Source organism: Lagenorhynchus albirostris, chromosome 1 (assembly GCF_949774975.1).
Source record: "Lagenorhynchus albirostris chromosome 1, mLagAlb1.1, whole genome shotgun sequence".
NCBI lineage: Eukaryota > Metazoa > Chordata > Mammalia > Artiodactyla > Delphinidae > Lagenorhynchus > Lagenorhynchus albirostris.
In genome coordinates, this window is record NC_083095.1 from 187082629 (window position 1) to 187101662 (window position 19034).

The window sequence follows — 19034 nt, forward strand, 5'->3', positions numbered from 1 at the left end:
GAGGAAACTTATCTCACAATGCCTGGCATACAATCATGTCACGTGACTCTTCATGGAATGCATGTGATGTCCATTTCAACAGCAGTTGCTCAGTGAAATACACAATTCCCTATTTACCGCGTTTATCTTTTTGTTGTTGTTTTTTGTTTTTGTTTTTCACTTTGTTTTTTTGGCCACACTGCACGGCTTGCAGGATCTTAGTTCCCTGACCAAGGATTGAACCCAGGCCCTCAGCAGTGAGAGCATTGAGTCCTAACCACTGGACCACCAGGGAATTTCCCCACTGCAGTTATCTTAACGGCTTTCCAAGTCAACCCTTTCGAAAACAATAATGAATAATGGACTTGGCATGTTTTCACCTGTATATCTACCTACAGAATTAAATTAACTTTTCTAAAAAAGTGATTTGATTATAATTTCTAAGAAACAGTCTCAAATGAGTCAACTGTCCCATTTATCACAGAGAATCTCTTTAATAAAGGTACCTCCCGGCCTCACATTCCAAGAACTGCTCGGTGATCTGCCAGTTTAGTATAAGCTGGAGAAGTTGCCAACTGAGGGAAACTGCTTTCCCAAAAAGGAAAACAAAAGCAGATTTGAACAGAATTTCTTTTTTAAAAAAGGACATTTTATATTGAAGCTAGAGGATAACTCCTTGTTTTCAATATTGCTATGTCTATCCTAAATAGCTTGAGGACATTTAGAAAATTAATGGTTCTTTTACTTATTTTTGTAATGTTTTTTTGGCCACCCGACGCGGCTTGTGGGATTTTAGTTAGTTTCCCCCATCAGGGATCGAACCCGGGCCCTCAGCAGTGAGAACGTAGAGCCTGAACCACTGCACTGCCAGGGAACTCCCAATAGCTCTTTTGATTATATTATCATATCACACATAGAAATGAATCTTGCAAATAAATCCAATCAGCCCTCCCCCTGGCAGGACCATATTCTAAACATCCCACATGAATTTGTATTTATAATAATGTATATCTAACTTAATTATTCATCATATTTTTTAAAAAGGAGATTCTATAGCCCTCATATTACCCAAAGGGGGGAAAAAGGAAAGAAATGTATTTACAAATTATATGTCAGGCACAGTGCTGAATACTCTCTATGCTCAAAACAGCCTTGCAAGATTGGTACGGTTACGCTGGGTTTGAGTCCATATTACCGGCCTCAAAAGCCTGTTACTCTTCTGTAAAATCAAGGTAGTGCTCAAATAGTCTTGAACCTCAGCTCACTGCTGCTCTGGCCCCTTTGGTCTCATTTCAGACAAGAAGAATTCAACCCGAACGGACATTCCTTGTTATCTGCAGTCCTTCGTGAACTCCCTCTGATCTGGCTTCTGTGCCAACACTTTATTTAAATGGTTGTCATCCTATCTAATGAATTTTTTCTTTATCTTCACCTTTCTTGGCTTCTAATTTACAACTTAATAGCACTGACCGTGCATCCTTGGTAAAGAGTTTTCTCCCTCGCCTTCCATGGTAACTGCATTATTCCTGGTTTGTCCATGTCTTCCATGACGCGTCTGTTTCTCCTCCTGCCTCTGCTTTGTCCTCCCTGGCTGCCTCACGCTGTACCTTTCCTGGAGTTGAGTGGGAGCCAGGCCTTCTAGCGCCATGCAGCCTCTCTCAAAGACAGCATCTCTCTCCTGATGTACGAAATGCTCTTTGGGGGCTTCCCTGGTGGCGCAGTGGTTGGGAGTCCGCCTGCCGATGCAGGGGACACGGGTTCGTGCCCCGGTCCGGGAGGATCCCACATGCCGCGGAGCGGCTGGGCCCGTGAGCCATGGCCGCTGAGCCTGCGCGTCCGGAGCCTGTGCTCCGCAACGGGAGAGGCCACAGCAGTGAGAGGCCCGCGTACCGCAATAAAAAAAAAAGAAAAGAAAAAGAAAAGAAACGCTCTTTTGCTGCCTCCTGTCTGGGCTGCTGTCTTCCTGCCGAGGCTCCTCCCATTCTCTGCCCCGGGGAAATTTCACTTGTCTGCTCTGCTGTCACCCAGACTGAACCAATACTTACAAACCCATGGCCTCCTCCTAAGAGTACTAACATTCTCAGGCCCAGACCAGGGATGGAACCCATGCCCCCTGCAGTGGAAGGGTGGAATCCTAACCACTGGACCGCCCGCCAGTAAGTCCCAGTACTGACATTCTTTTGGTCTTCCCAGCTTGGTTCTTTTCGCAGTGAAAACGTAAGGCAGTCTATATGTAATGAAGTGCTCAAATGTGTATTTTTGCTATGACTTTTCCTTCTCTTACTTTTAAAACCCATTTCTGTAAAATTTAAGATAATTTTTGAACTTAAAAGTTTCTCTCACACCAAGGTTGTCATCTGCACCGTCTCTGTACCCTTCTTACCTAACGGTAACTTCTTTCTGGGGTCTTAACTCCAGAGTCTCCCCTGACCATCCACCCAGAACGCTGATTCCAGAGTCATCTTTCTTACATACTGCTCTCAACTTACCACTCATTGGAAAACCCGCAATCACTCCTTATTTCCAGCTGCCTAAAATCTAAATGCCATTAGCCTGACTTTCAAGAGCCTGTGCAATCTGGATACTTCTCCACTTAGCCGGTCTTATTTCTTGTTCCGCTGTAACAATATTCTGCTCTGATAAAGCCAGCCTCTTCACTCTTTCCACTTCAATGCCTTTTTTGTACGTTCGCCTTGCTTAGAATGCCCTCCCTCCCGACTTGAATAAGTGTCCCCTCATTCTATGAAGTCTTTCTTGTTCACAGCAGATGATCATGAATCATCCTCCCTTTTAAACTTGCACATGGCTTCAAGCCTGTGCCCAATGCACTTGCATATTGACTCTCCTGAACTACCTAGTGTTGACTTGCATGTGTCACCCCTTAATTCTGCAATCATATTTAAGCTCCTGGGCTTCCCTGGTGGCGCAGTGGTTGAGAATCTGCCTGCTAATGCAGGAGACAAGGGTTCGAGCCCTGGTCTGGGAGGATCCCACATGCCGCGGAGCAACTAGGCCCATGAGCCACAACTACTGAGCCTGCGCGTCTGGAGCCTGTGCTCCGCAGCAAGAGAGGCCGCGATAGTGAGAGGCCCGCACACCGTGATGAAGAGTGGCCCCTGCTTGCCACAACTAGAGAAAGCCCTCGCACAGAAACAAAGACCCAACACAGCCAAAAGTAAATAAATAAATTAATTAATAAAAAAAAAAAATTAAGCTCCTTGTGAGCGGAAATGCTGCTTCCCTTGATGTCTTCCCCCAGGAGGGTAGTGGTCTACACTGATTGATGCTCCTTAGCATGTTTAAGCTGAGTGCATATAGCCTGAGAGAGGCAATGATTTAATATTAAAGAGTCGTTTAAAAATGGAAACTTTTCTTGATTTACTTCTAATGGGACTTCAGAACTCAGATATTTTTCACATCTAAAAGTAATATAAGTAAATATACAAACTTTGAACATAAAGTAAGGAGTGATGATTTGCATACAGACACTGTCATTTATTTTAGACTTTGCCAAAGATCCTTTGAGTATCTCTTTCCACACAACCTATCTTCCCATAGATCATCTCTTGACAAGGCTTGGAGGAACAGTAAATCTTAAAGCTAATGTTAGAAGCTGCACAAACATGTTGAGTCATTTGTATTAAAGATTATTTTGATGTGAAGGTAGAGCATCTGTAATATTATACATTATATCACTGAAGAAAAGGTCATTTTAAAAATTATCAGCGGGGCTTCCCTGGTGGCGCAGTGGGAGAGGCCACAGCAGTGAGAGGCCCACGTGCAGAAAAAAAAAAAAAAGAGAGAGCTCTTCTGTAAAAATTATCAGCACTCACAACTTTCAGGACTTCCTGTGTGGTACAAACTAGAATACACCATGAAAAAGTCTGTATTAGAAGACTCTGTTAAGAAACATAATAGCCTTACCTTGACGTAATCATAAATGCATCTTTGCAAACTAGTTGCTGCCTCCAGAGCAAATGTGTTGAAGGTGAGTCTAATTAGTTTGTTTACAGGGGCAGTCATGAACCATATGCAGTTTAAATTCTTGTCATATCTTCCATTCGAATCAGAATCAGGAGAGGCAAAGGTACCATCTGAACGTGTCAGATAACCACCACATCCTTGCTGAGGCCCTGTGTTCAAAAAAAAAAAAAAGACACATCACGATGCAGAGCAAAAAGAATGGAACTGAAATTTTATGAGGAGGGTTTTTAAAAATCATATCGTTTCTTTTTTCTGTCACACTTTGATGAACATTATCAGACTGCTGCCCCTCATCTTAGTTTCTTCGCTATTATTTCCTCTTCAACCACCAATTCACCAATCTCTACCAGCTCACATCTAGCTGCCTAGAAAAGTGGGTAAACAGATAGGGTTCTATATGCATTTTTGGAACTCTTGATGGGATTTATTGGAGCTTTTTTCTATTCTTGAAAAATCCAATTTTATACAAAGTATTTTGCATAACAAAACTGATGGAAACTGTGAACCCGTTTTACCTTTATGTTCTGCTTTTATGAACGCTATCAGACTGAAAACTGAATTTAAGAAGATTTTACCCAACATCCCAAGAAAACTGGCTCTCAACAAATCTTTTATTTAAATAATCTGGTAGAAGGAGGATGAGAGGCATATAACACTACAATCCACTTTATATTGAACTGTACTCTATATTTGAATTTTTTCTTTTCCAAAAATAAGGGGAAGCTGAAGAAGAGGAACTTTAGTGGAGAAAAATATCTACTTTGAAATGAAAACTCTGAAATTCAGAATAAAAATACAAAAGAGAGATAAAGAATACTCTCAGTACTCAACTATGAAAAAAAATACGGCACAAACTCCTCAGAGCACGGGATTTAGTTTCTTCCACTCCACAGCCTAAGGTGATGCCTTGGTAAGGAAGAAAAACTTTACTGACAATTTCGAAAGATATACATGAGGATGAATTAAGCTCAGAACAGCCCTGGTAGGAATAGAGATGAAATAGGCGTTCAAAAGAGTATTCATAAAGCTTGCATTCTACACAAATGTGCGTCATTAAAAGTTCCGCAGTTAAATTCACAGTCTCATTCCATTTAATTGATCTGTTAAAAGTGAAAGGGTTGATTTCAACATTAGGGGGCGCTATGATTCAGGAAACGCTCTTGGCAGGAAAGGCAAACAATGGCTGCCAACCTCGGATGCAAAGGATATCAAATGCGCGGAGCGTTTTCCAGGATAGGTGCCTTACTTAGGAGGTCAGGCTACCCTGTCATAGCTTCTAAGTCAAGTAAAACTACAGAGTATTTGCACAGTCCGATGTTTCCTGGAGTTGAAATGCTTCCGAAGGCCCAGTCCCTGATATATCCATAGGTGGCATCTAGAACAAAATTATTCTGAAACCAAAGCAATGCTCATGACTCTGCTCCTATGAAACAGGCCTGCAAGATGAAGAAGTGGGGTTTGCACAGTTTTCACTCCAGTGTGGACTGACTGTTACCTAAGGCAACCACTTAAGCTTATTGACACGCCTAGCAGGGAAGAACAATTACTCAGGGTATTAATGAATTGAGAAAATTATTTATCTGTTAAATATTGCCAAGGAAATATATTTAGTATTTTTTTAAATAATTTTTATTGGAGTATAGTTGATTTACAATGCTGTGTTAGTTTCTGCTGTACAGCAAAGTGAATCAGTTATACACATCCACATGTCCACTCTTTTTTAGATTCTGTTCCAATATAGGTCATTACCAAGTACTGAGTAGAGTTCCCTGTGCTATACAGTAGGTTCTTACTAGTTATCTATTTTTTTATTTAGTACTGAGATGGGAGAAGATGAATGGTAGTCTAATAGCAGTGATAAGTCGTAAATCAACAATAATGATACAATTTAGAAAATGATAGGTGCCATGAAAGAGGCAGGAAAAGTCTTGTGAGTTTTGCAAGAAAGGGAGATTATTACTTCAGGCTAAGAGGACCTAGAATGTTCAAGGCGGAGGTGACAGTTGATCTGCATCTTAAAGGATAAATAGGACGAGACCATGTAGACTTGCCTGGTTTTGGCAAGTCCAGGTTGAAAGACCTCGTAACCAAAGGTTAAGTGGACAAGAATTTACATGTATAGAATTTGACCTTTAGACTTTATTCTCTGGGTAATAGGGATCCACTAGAAAGGTTTTTGATCAGAGGAGTGGTAGGGTCAGAATGAATGCACTTTCTCGTCAAGTCTGACCTAGAGATGCATCTGGTGGTCACGTTTACACATAAGGGAGGGCCTGGAGGAGATGAAGCCAGGCCCAAGGACACCGCTGTGGTCCAGGCTGGCGGAGGCAAGGGGCAGTGCAGAGCTGGAGGTCTGCATGTAGGAAAACCAGACCACTGGGCTTTATTCTACTAACGCATCAGCTGCAAAAACTAAATGCTATTTTTAAAAATTCAAGCTATATGTTTTATCACCCCTTGCTTATTAATTGTTGCTAATAAGTTAATAAGGGCAGAATGACAACTGTACTGGGCACCAAGAGTGCCATTATACACACTTAGTAGACAAGACTGCTGCTGCAGCTATCATTGCTGCTTCTGCTACTAATGCCCTAAGACAGAGACAGCCGCCCCTCAGGAAACCCAGAGCAAGGATCTGCAGATCGCTGGTGTGCACTGGCACTGAGTGGGGGGCTGCATGATTCCTAACTGTTCAGAATCTCTCTTTGCAGGGCCCCAGAATGGACAGAGTACAGTAAGTCCTCTACATACGAACCTTCAAGTTGCAAACTTCCAAAGATGCGAACGTGCATTGCATCAACGTCAGGTGTGAGCGAAATGGCAGCTCGCCCTCCACCTCCTATTGCTGTGATCCTTCAGCTCTACCATCTCCCACCTCCCCTCCCTCCTCCAGTCAGTAACTCTTCTTGCCTGTTCACTCAATGCCAGCCTCTGGACGCCAGCTGTTGTGCTGTACTACTGTGCTTTTCAAGGTACTGTGCTGTAAGAGTAAAGATGTTTCATTTTTTGTGTTTTTTTTAATGTATTATTTGTGTGAAAAGTATTATAAACCTAGTACAGTACAGTACTATATAGCTGATTGTGTTAGTTGGGTACCTAGGCTAACTTTGTTGGACTTACAAACAAATTGGACTTAGGAATGCATTCTCGGAACAGAGTTTACTCATAGGTAGGGGACTTAGCTGTATGTTTTCTGTCACTTGATGTTAGGTTTCACCATATGACTTGCTTGAGACAATGGAATATTAATGGTCATGGAGTAGGAAGAGGCCTTAAATGTGCTTATGTTTTTTGGCTTGGAGTTTTGTCCTCCTATGATCCACCAAGAGCTCACACCCTGGGTACCTGCGTGGAGAGCAGACCTGACTCCAGGCTGTACTGTAGGCCAAGCACAGTCAACCTGCATCCTGGAACAGGCAGGCAAACTGGCCTGCTGACCCATAAGTGATAAAAATAATATTCTAGGTATAAGCCACCACATTTTGGATCATTTGTTATACAGCATTATTGTGGCAATAGCTGACAAATACAAAAATAGCTTTTTTGAATTATCAAACTGTAATAGAGCACATTGATGAACTCATAAAATATACATACAAGTAAAAAAATAAAGGAGAACTAAAATTATCATCAGATAGTCCTGGCTAAAATAGTCAAATAACTGAAGTATAACATTATATGAGTGAATTATACAACTCATATTCTATATGAATAATATTATATGAATAAATAGTCAAATAAAAGATGTCCACGTCCATCCCTGGACAACTGCTACTTGGACAGATGGTGGCTGGCTAGCTGTACTTTCAGATAACAATCGGCCTGACTTCAGGCATTTTCCTGTTCCCCAGTGAGCCAGCTAGGGCTTCAGGCTGTAGCTGAATGTAGTTGAAGGAAGCAGCACTGAAGCACAGGAAACAGAACACAAATGCATTTAAGGCTGGTTCCTTAGGGAAATGGGAGTTCCATAATCCTTTCTTTGAGTAAATCTTGCTGTGATTTTCAAAGCTACAGTAGACAGCTGCCCTAAAGCAGTGAATTCATTTAAAAAGTTCAACTAAGCTTCAGATGAACACGTCTTGTCTTTTTTGCTAAAAGTGAATTGGAGTTATTATTCTCTACTCCCTAACCTTAAACATGCACCACCTTTTAAGTATCATATTTATATCTGCAAGGAAAACATTTCTTAATGGCTTTTGTAACCTGAGTTATGTTTTTCTGTTTGTTTTCAGTAATGTCACTCAATTTGCCTCACTTTAAACATCCTAATTTGAGACCCAGCCTAATTTAACTTAGAATGTGTACTTAGTCTGGTAATATTTGGGAAGCATAAAACTGAAATACTAAAAGAAAGGTAATCTCAGCAGTTAATCAGGAGCTATAGTCACAAGTAAAAGAGCAATGCAATGTATAAAGAACTCGGGAAAATTATATAATTAACTTTTAATTTGTTTTGCATTATTTTGGTATTACTGAAAACACCCTATGTATGCATTAATAGTCTTATGGCGTTTCATGAAAATCATTCTCACCAACTTTGAGATTTTAAAAATGACTTATTAAGCAATATATAATGATACAATCATGTCAACTGATGCAAGAAGAGGATGTGACAAAATCCAACACACATCATGACATAAACTCTCAGCAAACTAGGAATAGAAGGGACTTTTCTCAACTTCATTAAGAGCATCTACAAAAACCATATAGCTTACATGATACTTAATGGTGAACAACTAAATGCTTTCTTCCTAAGGTTAGGAACAAGGCAAGGACATTTTTCTCACCACTATTCAACAAAGTATTGGAAACTCTTGCCATTGTAATAGACAAGAAAAAAAATACAGACTGGAGAGGAAGGAATAAAATTGCCACTATCTGCAGATGCAGAAAATCCCAAGGAATCTACATAAAAGTTCCTAGATTAACAAATGAGTTCAGCAAGAATCCAGGATGGAAGAACAAGGCACAAAAGCAATCACATTTCTATAAACTCACAATGCATGTGTGGAAACCAGAGTTAAAAATACAATTGCTCTAAAGAAAATAAAATACTTAGGTATACACTTACTGAAATGTATACAGAACTTGTGTGCTGAAAATTACCAAGTGATGAAAGAAATTCAAGACCTAAATAAATGGTGAGACGTACGTATTCACGGACTGGAAGACTCAGCCTAGTAAAGATGCCAGTTATTCCCCAAATGATGCACAGCTTTCATTGTAATTCCTACCAAAGCCCCAGCAAGATTTTTCTGTTGACTTAAAAAAGCTTATTTTAAAACTGTGGTACATCAAGACAATAGAATATTATTCAGGGCTAGAAAATGAACTATCAAGCCATGAAAAGACATGGGAGCAACTCAGTGCATATTACTAAGTGAAAGGAGCCAATGTGAAAAGGCTACATACTGTACAGTTCCAACTAGATGACATTCTGGAAAAGGCAAAACTAATGAGACAGTAAAAGAATCAGTGGTCGCCAGGGGTTGGGGGGAGGGAGGGAGGGAGGGAGGCATGAACAGCCAGAGCACAGAGGATTTTTAGGGCAGTGAAAATACTCTGTAAGATACCATAACGTTGGATACACGTCATTACACATTTGTCCAAATCCATTGGATGTACAACACCAGGAGTGAACTGTGACTCAAACTATGGCTGTTGGGTGGTTATGATGCTTCACTGAATATCATCAGTTGTAACAAATGTCTCTCTCTGGTGGGGATGTGGTCAATGGTGGAGGCTGTGCACGTGAGGGGCGAGGGCATAAAGGGAATCTCTGTACCTTCCCCTCAATTTTGCTATAAATCTAAAACTGCTATAAAAAATAAAGTCTTAATAAAAACCAACCAACCAACCAAAACAAAACAAACAAACAACTTATTTTAAAATTTACATAGAAAGTCACAGGCTCTTGAATAGTTAAAACAATCTTGACAAAAAAGAATAAACTGGAAAGGATCGGGCTTCCCTGGTGGCGCAGTGGTTGAGAGTCCGCCTGCTGATGCAGGGGACACGGGCTCGTGCCCCGGTCCGGGAAGATCCTACGTGCCGCGGAGCGGCTGGGCCCGTGAGCCATGGCCGCTGAGCCTGCGCGTCCGGAGCCTGTGCTCCGCAACAGGAGAGGCCACAACAGTGAGAGGCCCGCATACTGAAAAAAAAAAAAAAAAAAAAAAACAAACCAAACTGGAAAGGATCAATCTACCTATTACTATACAGCTATAGTAAACCAGATAGTATGATATTCGTGGAGTGTTAGACAAACAGATCAATGGAAAAGAATAAAGAACCCAGAAATATGTCCACACAAATATGTCCAAGTGATTATTTACAAAGATGCAAAAGCAATTCAGTGGAGGAAGGATAGTCTTTCAACAAATGGTGATAGAGAAATTGGACATCCAGGGGCAAAAATGAGGTCCAATTTAAACCTCAGACCTTGAACAAAAATTAGTTCAAAATGGATCGTAAACATAAATGAAAAATGTAAAACCATAAAACTTTTAGAAGAAATCGAAGTAGAAAATCTTTGAGACCTCAGGATAGGTAGAGTTCTTAGCCTTGTTATCCAAACACTATACATAAAAGGAGAAACTGATATGCTGGACTTCTTCAAAATTAAAAACTTTTGTTCTAAGAAAGGCCCTGTTAAGAGGACAAAAAGGCAACCTATGGACTGGGAGAAAATATTTGCAGACCATGTACCTGAGGAAGGACTACTACTGAGAATATATGAAGAACTCTCAAAACCCAATAGTGGAAAAACAAGTAATCCAATTAAAAAATGGGAAAAAATTATGAACATCTATTTCACCAAAGAGGATACACATATGACCAAAAAAACACATGAAAATTGTTCACCATTAGGGAAATGTAAATTAAAACCATAATGATATGAATACATTTCTATCAGAATGGCTAAAATACACACACACACACACGCACACACACACACACGCACACACACGAGTGATAGCTCATTGTAGAATACCGCATACCACAATGGAATGACCAGGGTGAGGGTGTCCCAAGTGTGGATAGCACAGAAAGGACTCCATAAGGACTCTCTCGCCAAGATGACAGAACACAGATGACAATGAAATAGCATCTTAAAGTGCTGAATGGAAATAATTGCCAAACTAGAATTCTGTATTCAGAGAAAAAAATCCCACAAAATTTAAGACAGAATAAAGCCATTTTCAGAAAAACAAAAACCAAAAGACATTTTTACTAGAAGATTTGCAATAAATAAATTTAAAAAAAAAAAACACTAAAGGGAGTTCTTCAAAAAGAAATAAACTGATCTCAGATGGAAGCACAGAAATTCAGGAAGAAAGAACAAAAGCAATGGTAAGTATACATAATTACTAACTGAAACAATAAAAACATTTTATATGCTTAAAACATATGTAGAATTTAAATAATTGATATTAACAGCACGGAAGACAGGAAGTAGATTAATGGAGTTAAAATGTTGCATTTATCATGATATGGTAAAAGGACTAGTTTTAGGGCTTCCCTGGTGGCGCAGTGCTTGGGAGTCCACCTGCCGATGTAGGGGACACGGGTTCGTGCCCCGGTCTGGAAGATCCCACATGCCGCGGAGCGGCTGGGCCCGTGAGCCATGCCGCTGAGCCTGCGCGTCCGGAGCCTGTGCTCTGCAGCGAGAGAGGCCACAACTGTGAGAGGCCCGCGTACCCACCCCACCAAAAACAGGACTAGTTTTAAATTAGATTCTAATGAGTCAAAGGTGAATGCTATAATCCCTAAGAGTAACTGACTATATAAGTAATGATTTTTATTTATTTATTTTTGTTTTCTTTATTCAAGACCCATTTATTCTCTAGTTCTGCCCACATGGAGACACCCTCCTTGAAAAAGCATTAAATCCTTCCCTTAACTTTAACACCTTGTGCTGAAAACACGTGTTCCAAGGTTTCAGCTGCGAGATCCACATTCTTAAAGCACTGATTCTTAAACCTCTTCTAGATTTCTCCCCTTGGATGGAGGGAGATGACCCAAACACAGCGAAGAACAGCTCAGGACTGGGGGCTCTGCTCGCCCAGAAGACTTTGCAGCTCCCCTCAGCCCCCCGGCTGGAGCCAGGATTAGGGCCCTGAGGCAAGGGCCCTCTTCCCTAGGCTGGTTGTCCCCTCTAGTTTCCCCGGAGTCTCGGGATTCTAGACGGTCTCTGCTCGCGCTTCTGCATCACACCTGCTGCCTCAGCACTGCTGATACATGCCAAGGGGGGAAAAGCACACAGAACTGCCTTTCAACGCAGCGACGTTCTACACCAAAGTTATCTGAGAAGCCTGCAGGTTCTTTGCCATCGGAGGACACTCCCAAGGCCACCACTACCCCAGGCTCCCCACTGCCCTTGCCGGTGGCCTGGACGTGCGTGGCCGCAGTGCTGAGTCGCGCACACCCCGGTCTCCACTCCACTCTCCCGGGGAACTGAGGACGGCGCCCCGGGCTCAGCGGCAGGATCTGTCCCGAAGCCAGTCCTAGAGTGACAAGAGCCACACCTGCGGGTCTGGATTGTTCCACCGACCGGCCGCCCAGGACCGAGCTGGGCCCACGGACCCGGGTCTGGATTGTGTCGGCTGCTGCTTCTTGCCTGGGTTCACAGGCCGACAGCCAGTGTCCTCCCTTCCCTGCTCGTCACCACACCGGCGGCTCACTCCTACCTGCTATCGTCCCCGGCCTGGCCACCGCGGGCTCCCGGGCCCACCAAGAACTGAGACGCCAGCAGGCGCCTAGCTCCCATTAGGCCAGCTCTCCGTTGAACTACGGCTGCCTAGCCGTGTTCTCAAGGCTTCAGGGCCGGCGCCGCCCCTCCCTGGACCCGCGATGCTCCCCGGACCCGCGATGCTCCCCAGATCCGCGATGCTCCGCGGAGGCGCCGGAGCCTCGCTGCACGCAGCCCAGCACAGGCGACCTCCGCGCCCGCCTGTCCCGCCGCCCGGACAGTAATGATTTTTAAAAGAGAGTGACAATTGATTAATTCAGAAAAGGCAAAAACACAAAGATGGCTAAAGAAACATAAGAACATATGGAACAAACAGAAAACAATACGGTGGTCTATTTAAATCCAATAATGTTAGTAATTTTATTAGTAACATGGTCCAATCTCCAACTGAAAGACAAAGTAAAACAAAACCCAAACACATTCTTTGGGGTAGAGAAATGTTGAAAGTGGAGAGATTGAAAAATATACCATGAACTGGAAGAAAGCTAGGGAAGCTGTATACTGAATCGGAAAAAGTAGACATTAAAGCAAAAAAAACCAAAAAACCAAAAAAAGACCTTGCAGAATAACATGAGTCAATTCACCAAATTCACCAGGAAGATATAATCATTTTAAACGTATATGTGCTACACACTACACTGTCTCTAAGGAAAATAAGACCAGAATTCTAGCCCTGATCTCTCTACTGAGCTTCTCATTCTTGTATCTGACTACCTACTGAAAATTAGCTGGATGACTTAAAGGCACCAAACATTCCGCACCAAAACCAAACATTATTACTTTCTCCTATGAAACCTGGCCCTCTCCTGTAAACTTACATTTAGATAGCGGTATCGCGGGATATTGTCCAGAAACCTTAGGGTCATCATGTTTCCCTTTTCCCTCAATTCATTGTTCAAAGACTACTGTGTCCTCTTGATCCTGTGTCTTAAGTGCTTCTCCTTTCAAGTTCCTTCTTTATTTTCACACTGTCACTGCTCTCATCCCCTGCCTAAATGATGGCAATACTTTCCCAATTTTTCTCTGTCTAAAATGCTGCCCCTGCTTCAAAACATCACCCTCACAGGTGCTAGCATGTGCTTCCTACACCACATCTGATTAGATCATAGTACTCTCCAGCCTCCAAACGATGAACGGTTCCATCCGCAACCGATGCAGAGCCCACCTTGTCCACCTCCTCCTGTCTCTCCTGTTTCAGCCCCTACTGCTCTCTACCTGACAACCCAAAGCGGTAGTAACAATGTGCAAGCCAGTGTGTGGCCTCTGAAATGGGATATGACTTTGCAACTTTGCACATAAAATGCCTGCTTTCCCAACGAAGGCCTTCTCAGCCTTCCGAGTGAGTATGATTTATAGCTAAAATTTAGTGCGTGCTAAAAGAGTGTCAGGGAATGTTCTAGTTTAATCTTCCCCACAGCCCTATGAGGTAGTTACTATTAGTGGGCCCCTTTTACAGATGAGAAAATCAAGAGGATAAGTAACTGTCCGAGGTCAAACTTGCCGGGATGTGTCAGGGCTGAGTTTGAACCTCGACAGTCTATCCCCACAGCGTGCGATACATTTACAAACCACTAACGACAGTTCACGGTTCACATTCCCTGCAGTGCTTTCGCGAACTTTTTTTTCCTGTGTCCTTTTTATTTTACTCAGTGCCGAAGTACTTCAGATTGCTTCTGCCTCTGCTGTCCTCTGCACATACTTCTGACAAAAGCATTTATCAGAATTTACAATTATTTGCTGACTATTGAGTAAGCTTCTCAGAAATGGAGATCTTGTTGAATTCGTCTTCGTATCCCCAGAGAAAAGATCACTGCCTGCATAGTAAGTAGCTGGTGAATACTGTTGAATAAGCAATTCAGGAAAGCACAGAAAATATATAGATAGCTCTTACTGGAGGGATCTTTGCTTTCTAGTCTAAGTTTATAAGGGAATTCTTGGGATTAAATATATTTCTTGATTTATAAAGTTGTTACTATGCAATAAGCATATTATGTACATGTGCATGTGTATGTGTGTCTATATATATGTCTGTATATGTGTGTATATATATATATGTGTGTGTCTATATATATATATACATATATACACACACAGGCACAGGACCAAGTTTTTGGTCCTATGTATTAACCTGTTTCAAAGGTGAGTTAGTTGACTTTTGTGGCATATTTGATTGTGAAGAAACAATCAGCAGAACGACACCACAAATATCACCAAAAGATTGAAAACACTGCCAAAGGGGGAGTTTTGTTTTTTTGTTTTTGTAGGAAAACGCTTGTTTAGCTAAAAATTTTCAATTATAAATGATGTTAGTTCTGTTACTTAAGAAAATCTGATCTCTGAGTGCTGGATTTCAGAAGGCAGAGCAAATCTAAAAATTTGTAAAATTCCAGACACTCTAATGTGCAGCACACTATATAGGAGAATGACTTTCTCTCATCATTGACAATTACAAAGTCAAAAGTTAGCAAAAATCAGAAACTGTTCTATTTAGAGAGCAGGATTAATAGCAATGTGCTATTCAATTGTCATAAAATAGGTTGCATTAGAAAAGATATGAAATTCATCAAACCAGAGTATACAATAGTTTTTAATAATGTAAACAAGGGCATGGAATTGTTTTGTTGTTCTCGTTAATATATTAGGTTGCACGTTGTGCTATTGATATTTAAATTTTATGACTCTGGTGGCAGTGTGATTTAGAGGAGACGGATTATTTTCCCAGTTCTGCTCAAGATTTGCTAAGAGGCCCTGGCAAGTCACTTAATTTCTGTGTGACTCAGTTCCCCAATTTGTAAAGTAAAATATATGAGAATGCCAACTAGGATTACAACATAAAAATAAATGCCCAAATTCCTTAATTTTGATAGAATTTTAAGATATTTTACTAAATTGGAGGCCATCATTTGGGGTTAGAGATTTTTGTTATACAGAAATTTATTACCCTTATATTCCAATGGAATTATACTCCACATAATTGTGCTAATTCTTTACCATTATATCATGCAAAGCTGTGAAGATAGATGTGACATTTGTCTGTCAATAGCAGAAAGAAAATGGGCTTTTACTGTATGTGTATATGTATGCATATATATATAAATTATTTGTAAATATAAATGTTACTTAAAATATAAATACTAAACATATATATTTTATGTATATTATATTTATAATATATAAAATATATTTGTATCATAAATATAAGTATACTATAAATATATAATTATGCTATATTATTTATAAATAGTATATTTTACTAAAAAATATTTTTTTCCTTTCCTTATGGGAAGGAGGAAATAGTGACTGCTGCAGTTATGTGCAATATTTATATAGTAACAGTAAATTAAAGGCACTATTTAGGACTAGGTACAAATTGGAAAGCAGGCAGTGTCAAAGGAGAAGATGAGAATGGAGAAAAGTAGCTCTATCTCCCCAAAGAGTTAGAAAAGAAATGACTTGCCTTTGAGAAAAGTCACCCCCAGAATCCCTCATCGTCCTGAGTGTGTTCACTGATCTCTACAAAAGCGATATGGGCATTTTAGGAAAAGGATGAATTTGGGAGATGGTCCTACCTGATTCCAAGCTTGGTTTTACCTCTTATAAACCCTTTGACTGCAAGCAAATTACCTAATCTCCTAACTTCTTTGTTCCTCCATTGTAAAATGGGATAATCCCTGTCTCAGGGGTAGTTGTGAGGATTAGATGAGAAAATCCATGCAAAGTCCCTCCCATAGAAGCTCAGTGACAGGCAGTCCTTATCTGTATGCCTTGGGCATCCTTGACATCTTCTCCTGGGGGTGAACTGAAATTAAAGCTACCACACAAAGGTAGCGGATTTTTCACATCTCAGAACAAAGAGAAGAATATAGTCCCTGATAATGTTTTATCTCTAAACAACTGTTTACAAGTAAAGAATTTTTTTCAGTGTTTAATGCTGACCAGTCTTTATGCTGCTGGAAACACTACATTAAAGCCAGGCCCAATGAATAAGGATAATGATTATTACAGGGAATCTATGCTTATAAATAATTTAATCCTAAACATCCAGTTGCTGGATGAGTTGCATTTTTAGGAGGGCTGGTGTTGTTTAGGTTATGCAGAATAATTGCTTGCCAGCTTCTTGTTTATTTCAATGTTTTTCAAAGTGTTATCTTATAATTTACCACTAATTCAATTTTATCACTTAGCTTGGTCTTCACAGTACCATCTGGTTTCATTTTTCCAATGACAACCCTATCCTTCAAGACCAGGAGCAGCAATCTGGTCATTTAAGGAGGGGGTGAGTGGGGTAGAGCACAGACTGATATTGGAATATATTTTCATAAAAACCTTTTCTTTTTCTTTTGGCTGATCTGGAATTTTACTCCTGCCTACTGCTTTTGTAAGGTTTTGGTGAACTAAGCATTTGTTAGTTTCTTTATCACATTCTCAGCTCAGCAAAAAACCCTTGTCAGTAAAACCCACAAAGGAGAAACTGCAGATAACCTTGTCTTTGGCATCATCTCCCAAGGGATGCCTAATCAGCAGTGAAAGTTACAAGACTTAAAAAGAGCGGAAATAAGCTTAGTCTAGTTTTCTGCAAATGGGTTTACAATTTCAGCTCATCTCACTGTCAGACTTCATCAGAGGGAGCAAATGACATTAAGAGAACAGACAGACAACACTGCTTTCAAGTAATATCCCCATATTCGCTAAACTGAGGGTTATTTGAGCAGTGACTTCGGAAATTATTCACTTTATAATTCAACTACCTTACTGCAATTGTACTTTTAAAAGTAATGTCGTCTGGCAGCTAACACCAGCCTGCTAGGAAGCACAACATAGACACATCGATATTTAGTGTCACTGAATGTTTTTGAGTTTATTTTTTTAATGTTTAGCTATAGAACTTTAGAATGCCCCTCCCAAAGTCCAAACTTAACACCAAAACTGTGAAATTTAAAAATAACTAGAACCAGAAGTCTGAATTTGGTATGTTGCTACATTTTCCTCCATTTGCTGTGGTTATATTTTCCATCTTTGGGGCCCCAAACTGGCATCAGCTTTCTGTGTACCTTTCCTTCTTCTCCATCCCCTCTTACAAGTAAACTCCTGTTGAGCCACCTCAACTTCTTCCCACCACTGCCAACTGTCTTCCTGTAGCATGTCTGAGAGTCAGTTTCCAGATGTTAAGGCAGCACGTAAAAATCCAGAGACCAGACACACCACCTGAATGTTGAGTCTGACCCTGTATTCCTAATTCTCTAAGGATAAAAGTCATCCAATTTACCACCCCGAGTAATAGCTGAATTATATGAACCACGACTGCATATTGAGAATGAGGCGAATCTAGATACGATGTATAACATATACATATTATACATAATATAATGTGATTATAAAGTAAGGATCATTTATCCATTTATTCTTTAATTCATTCACACAGCCAACATCGATGGATTGATGGAGTAACAGTTACGTGCTAGGTGTCTGCGAGGCCTTGGAATTTTATTGGAATTTAGCTTTTGATTTTGGCTTTAACTTATAAAATGTACTTGAGGGTCTGCTGGTTAGATTTCAGCGCACCCTGCAGCCGTCCTGTTGATAATAATGACCCCTCTCTCCCGCTCCTCTGCCTTACAGCGAGGGTGGGGTGGGTCATGGAGCCCTGTAGAAATCCAGGTCTTCAATATTACTTTCTGAGCCATATCAGTCTTTCTCTTTGGCGTCTAAGGTACTTTACAGAAATTACCTACTGCATCCCCATCGCATTCTTAAAAGATAGAATGTAGTAATACTTCAAATTGAACGTTTTTAGTGGACAAAAGCTGAGCTCAGCAAAGTTATAGGACTTTCCTAAGGCATCTCACTGGGCAATGATGTAATAGAGCCATTGGTCTCGTCACCTGCTCCCTGGTCTACAGCTCTGCCCGTTTGGGCATGTCTCCACCTTTGTCCTTGTTAAACATGTGCTTTGGTATTTTTGCCTTTGTCTCATAGCAAGGGTCTGTGAGTCTGACCTTAATGCCACCTGACTCATTCTCTATGTGGCAAATACCCCGGGCAGAGGGACACAGAGAGTAGCCCTCATCCTCAGCCCAGGAGCTGTGGGCAACAGGGGGCTGGAGCTTCAGTCATGTGTTCAGGATTTACAGCCTCTGGAGCCGTGAACCTCTGGTCAGTGACGTCCTCTTGTCCCTGAGACTGCCATCTTCTCCAGGGTGATGGCCTTGCCCTTCCGGGACATGTCACCCTGAAGGAGACATGCTTTACTTTCTCCTTGACAGCCCACTGATCCAAATGCCCACAGACCTCAACACTAACTGGGCCAAGTTCAGTTTTTGAC

The 19034-nt window shown here is 41.0% G+C and overlaps 1 protein-coding gene across 1 annotated transcript in view; it reads right to left on the reverse strand.

Annotated features, from left to right (window-relative positions):
- Positions 1 to 19034, reverse strand: part of CUBN (cubilin) — a 265343-nt gene that overhangs the window by 19559 nt on the left and 226750 nt on the right. Inside the window, exon 60 of the mRNA XM_060162639.1 lies at positions 3904 to 4112. Coding sequence (XP_060018622.1) covers positions 3904 to 4112 — 209 coding nt within the window. The remainder of the gene's footprint in view (positions 1 to 3903; positions 4113 to 19034) is intronic.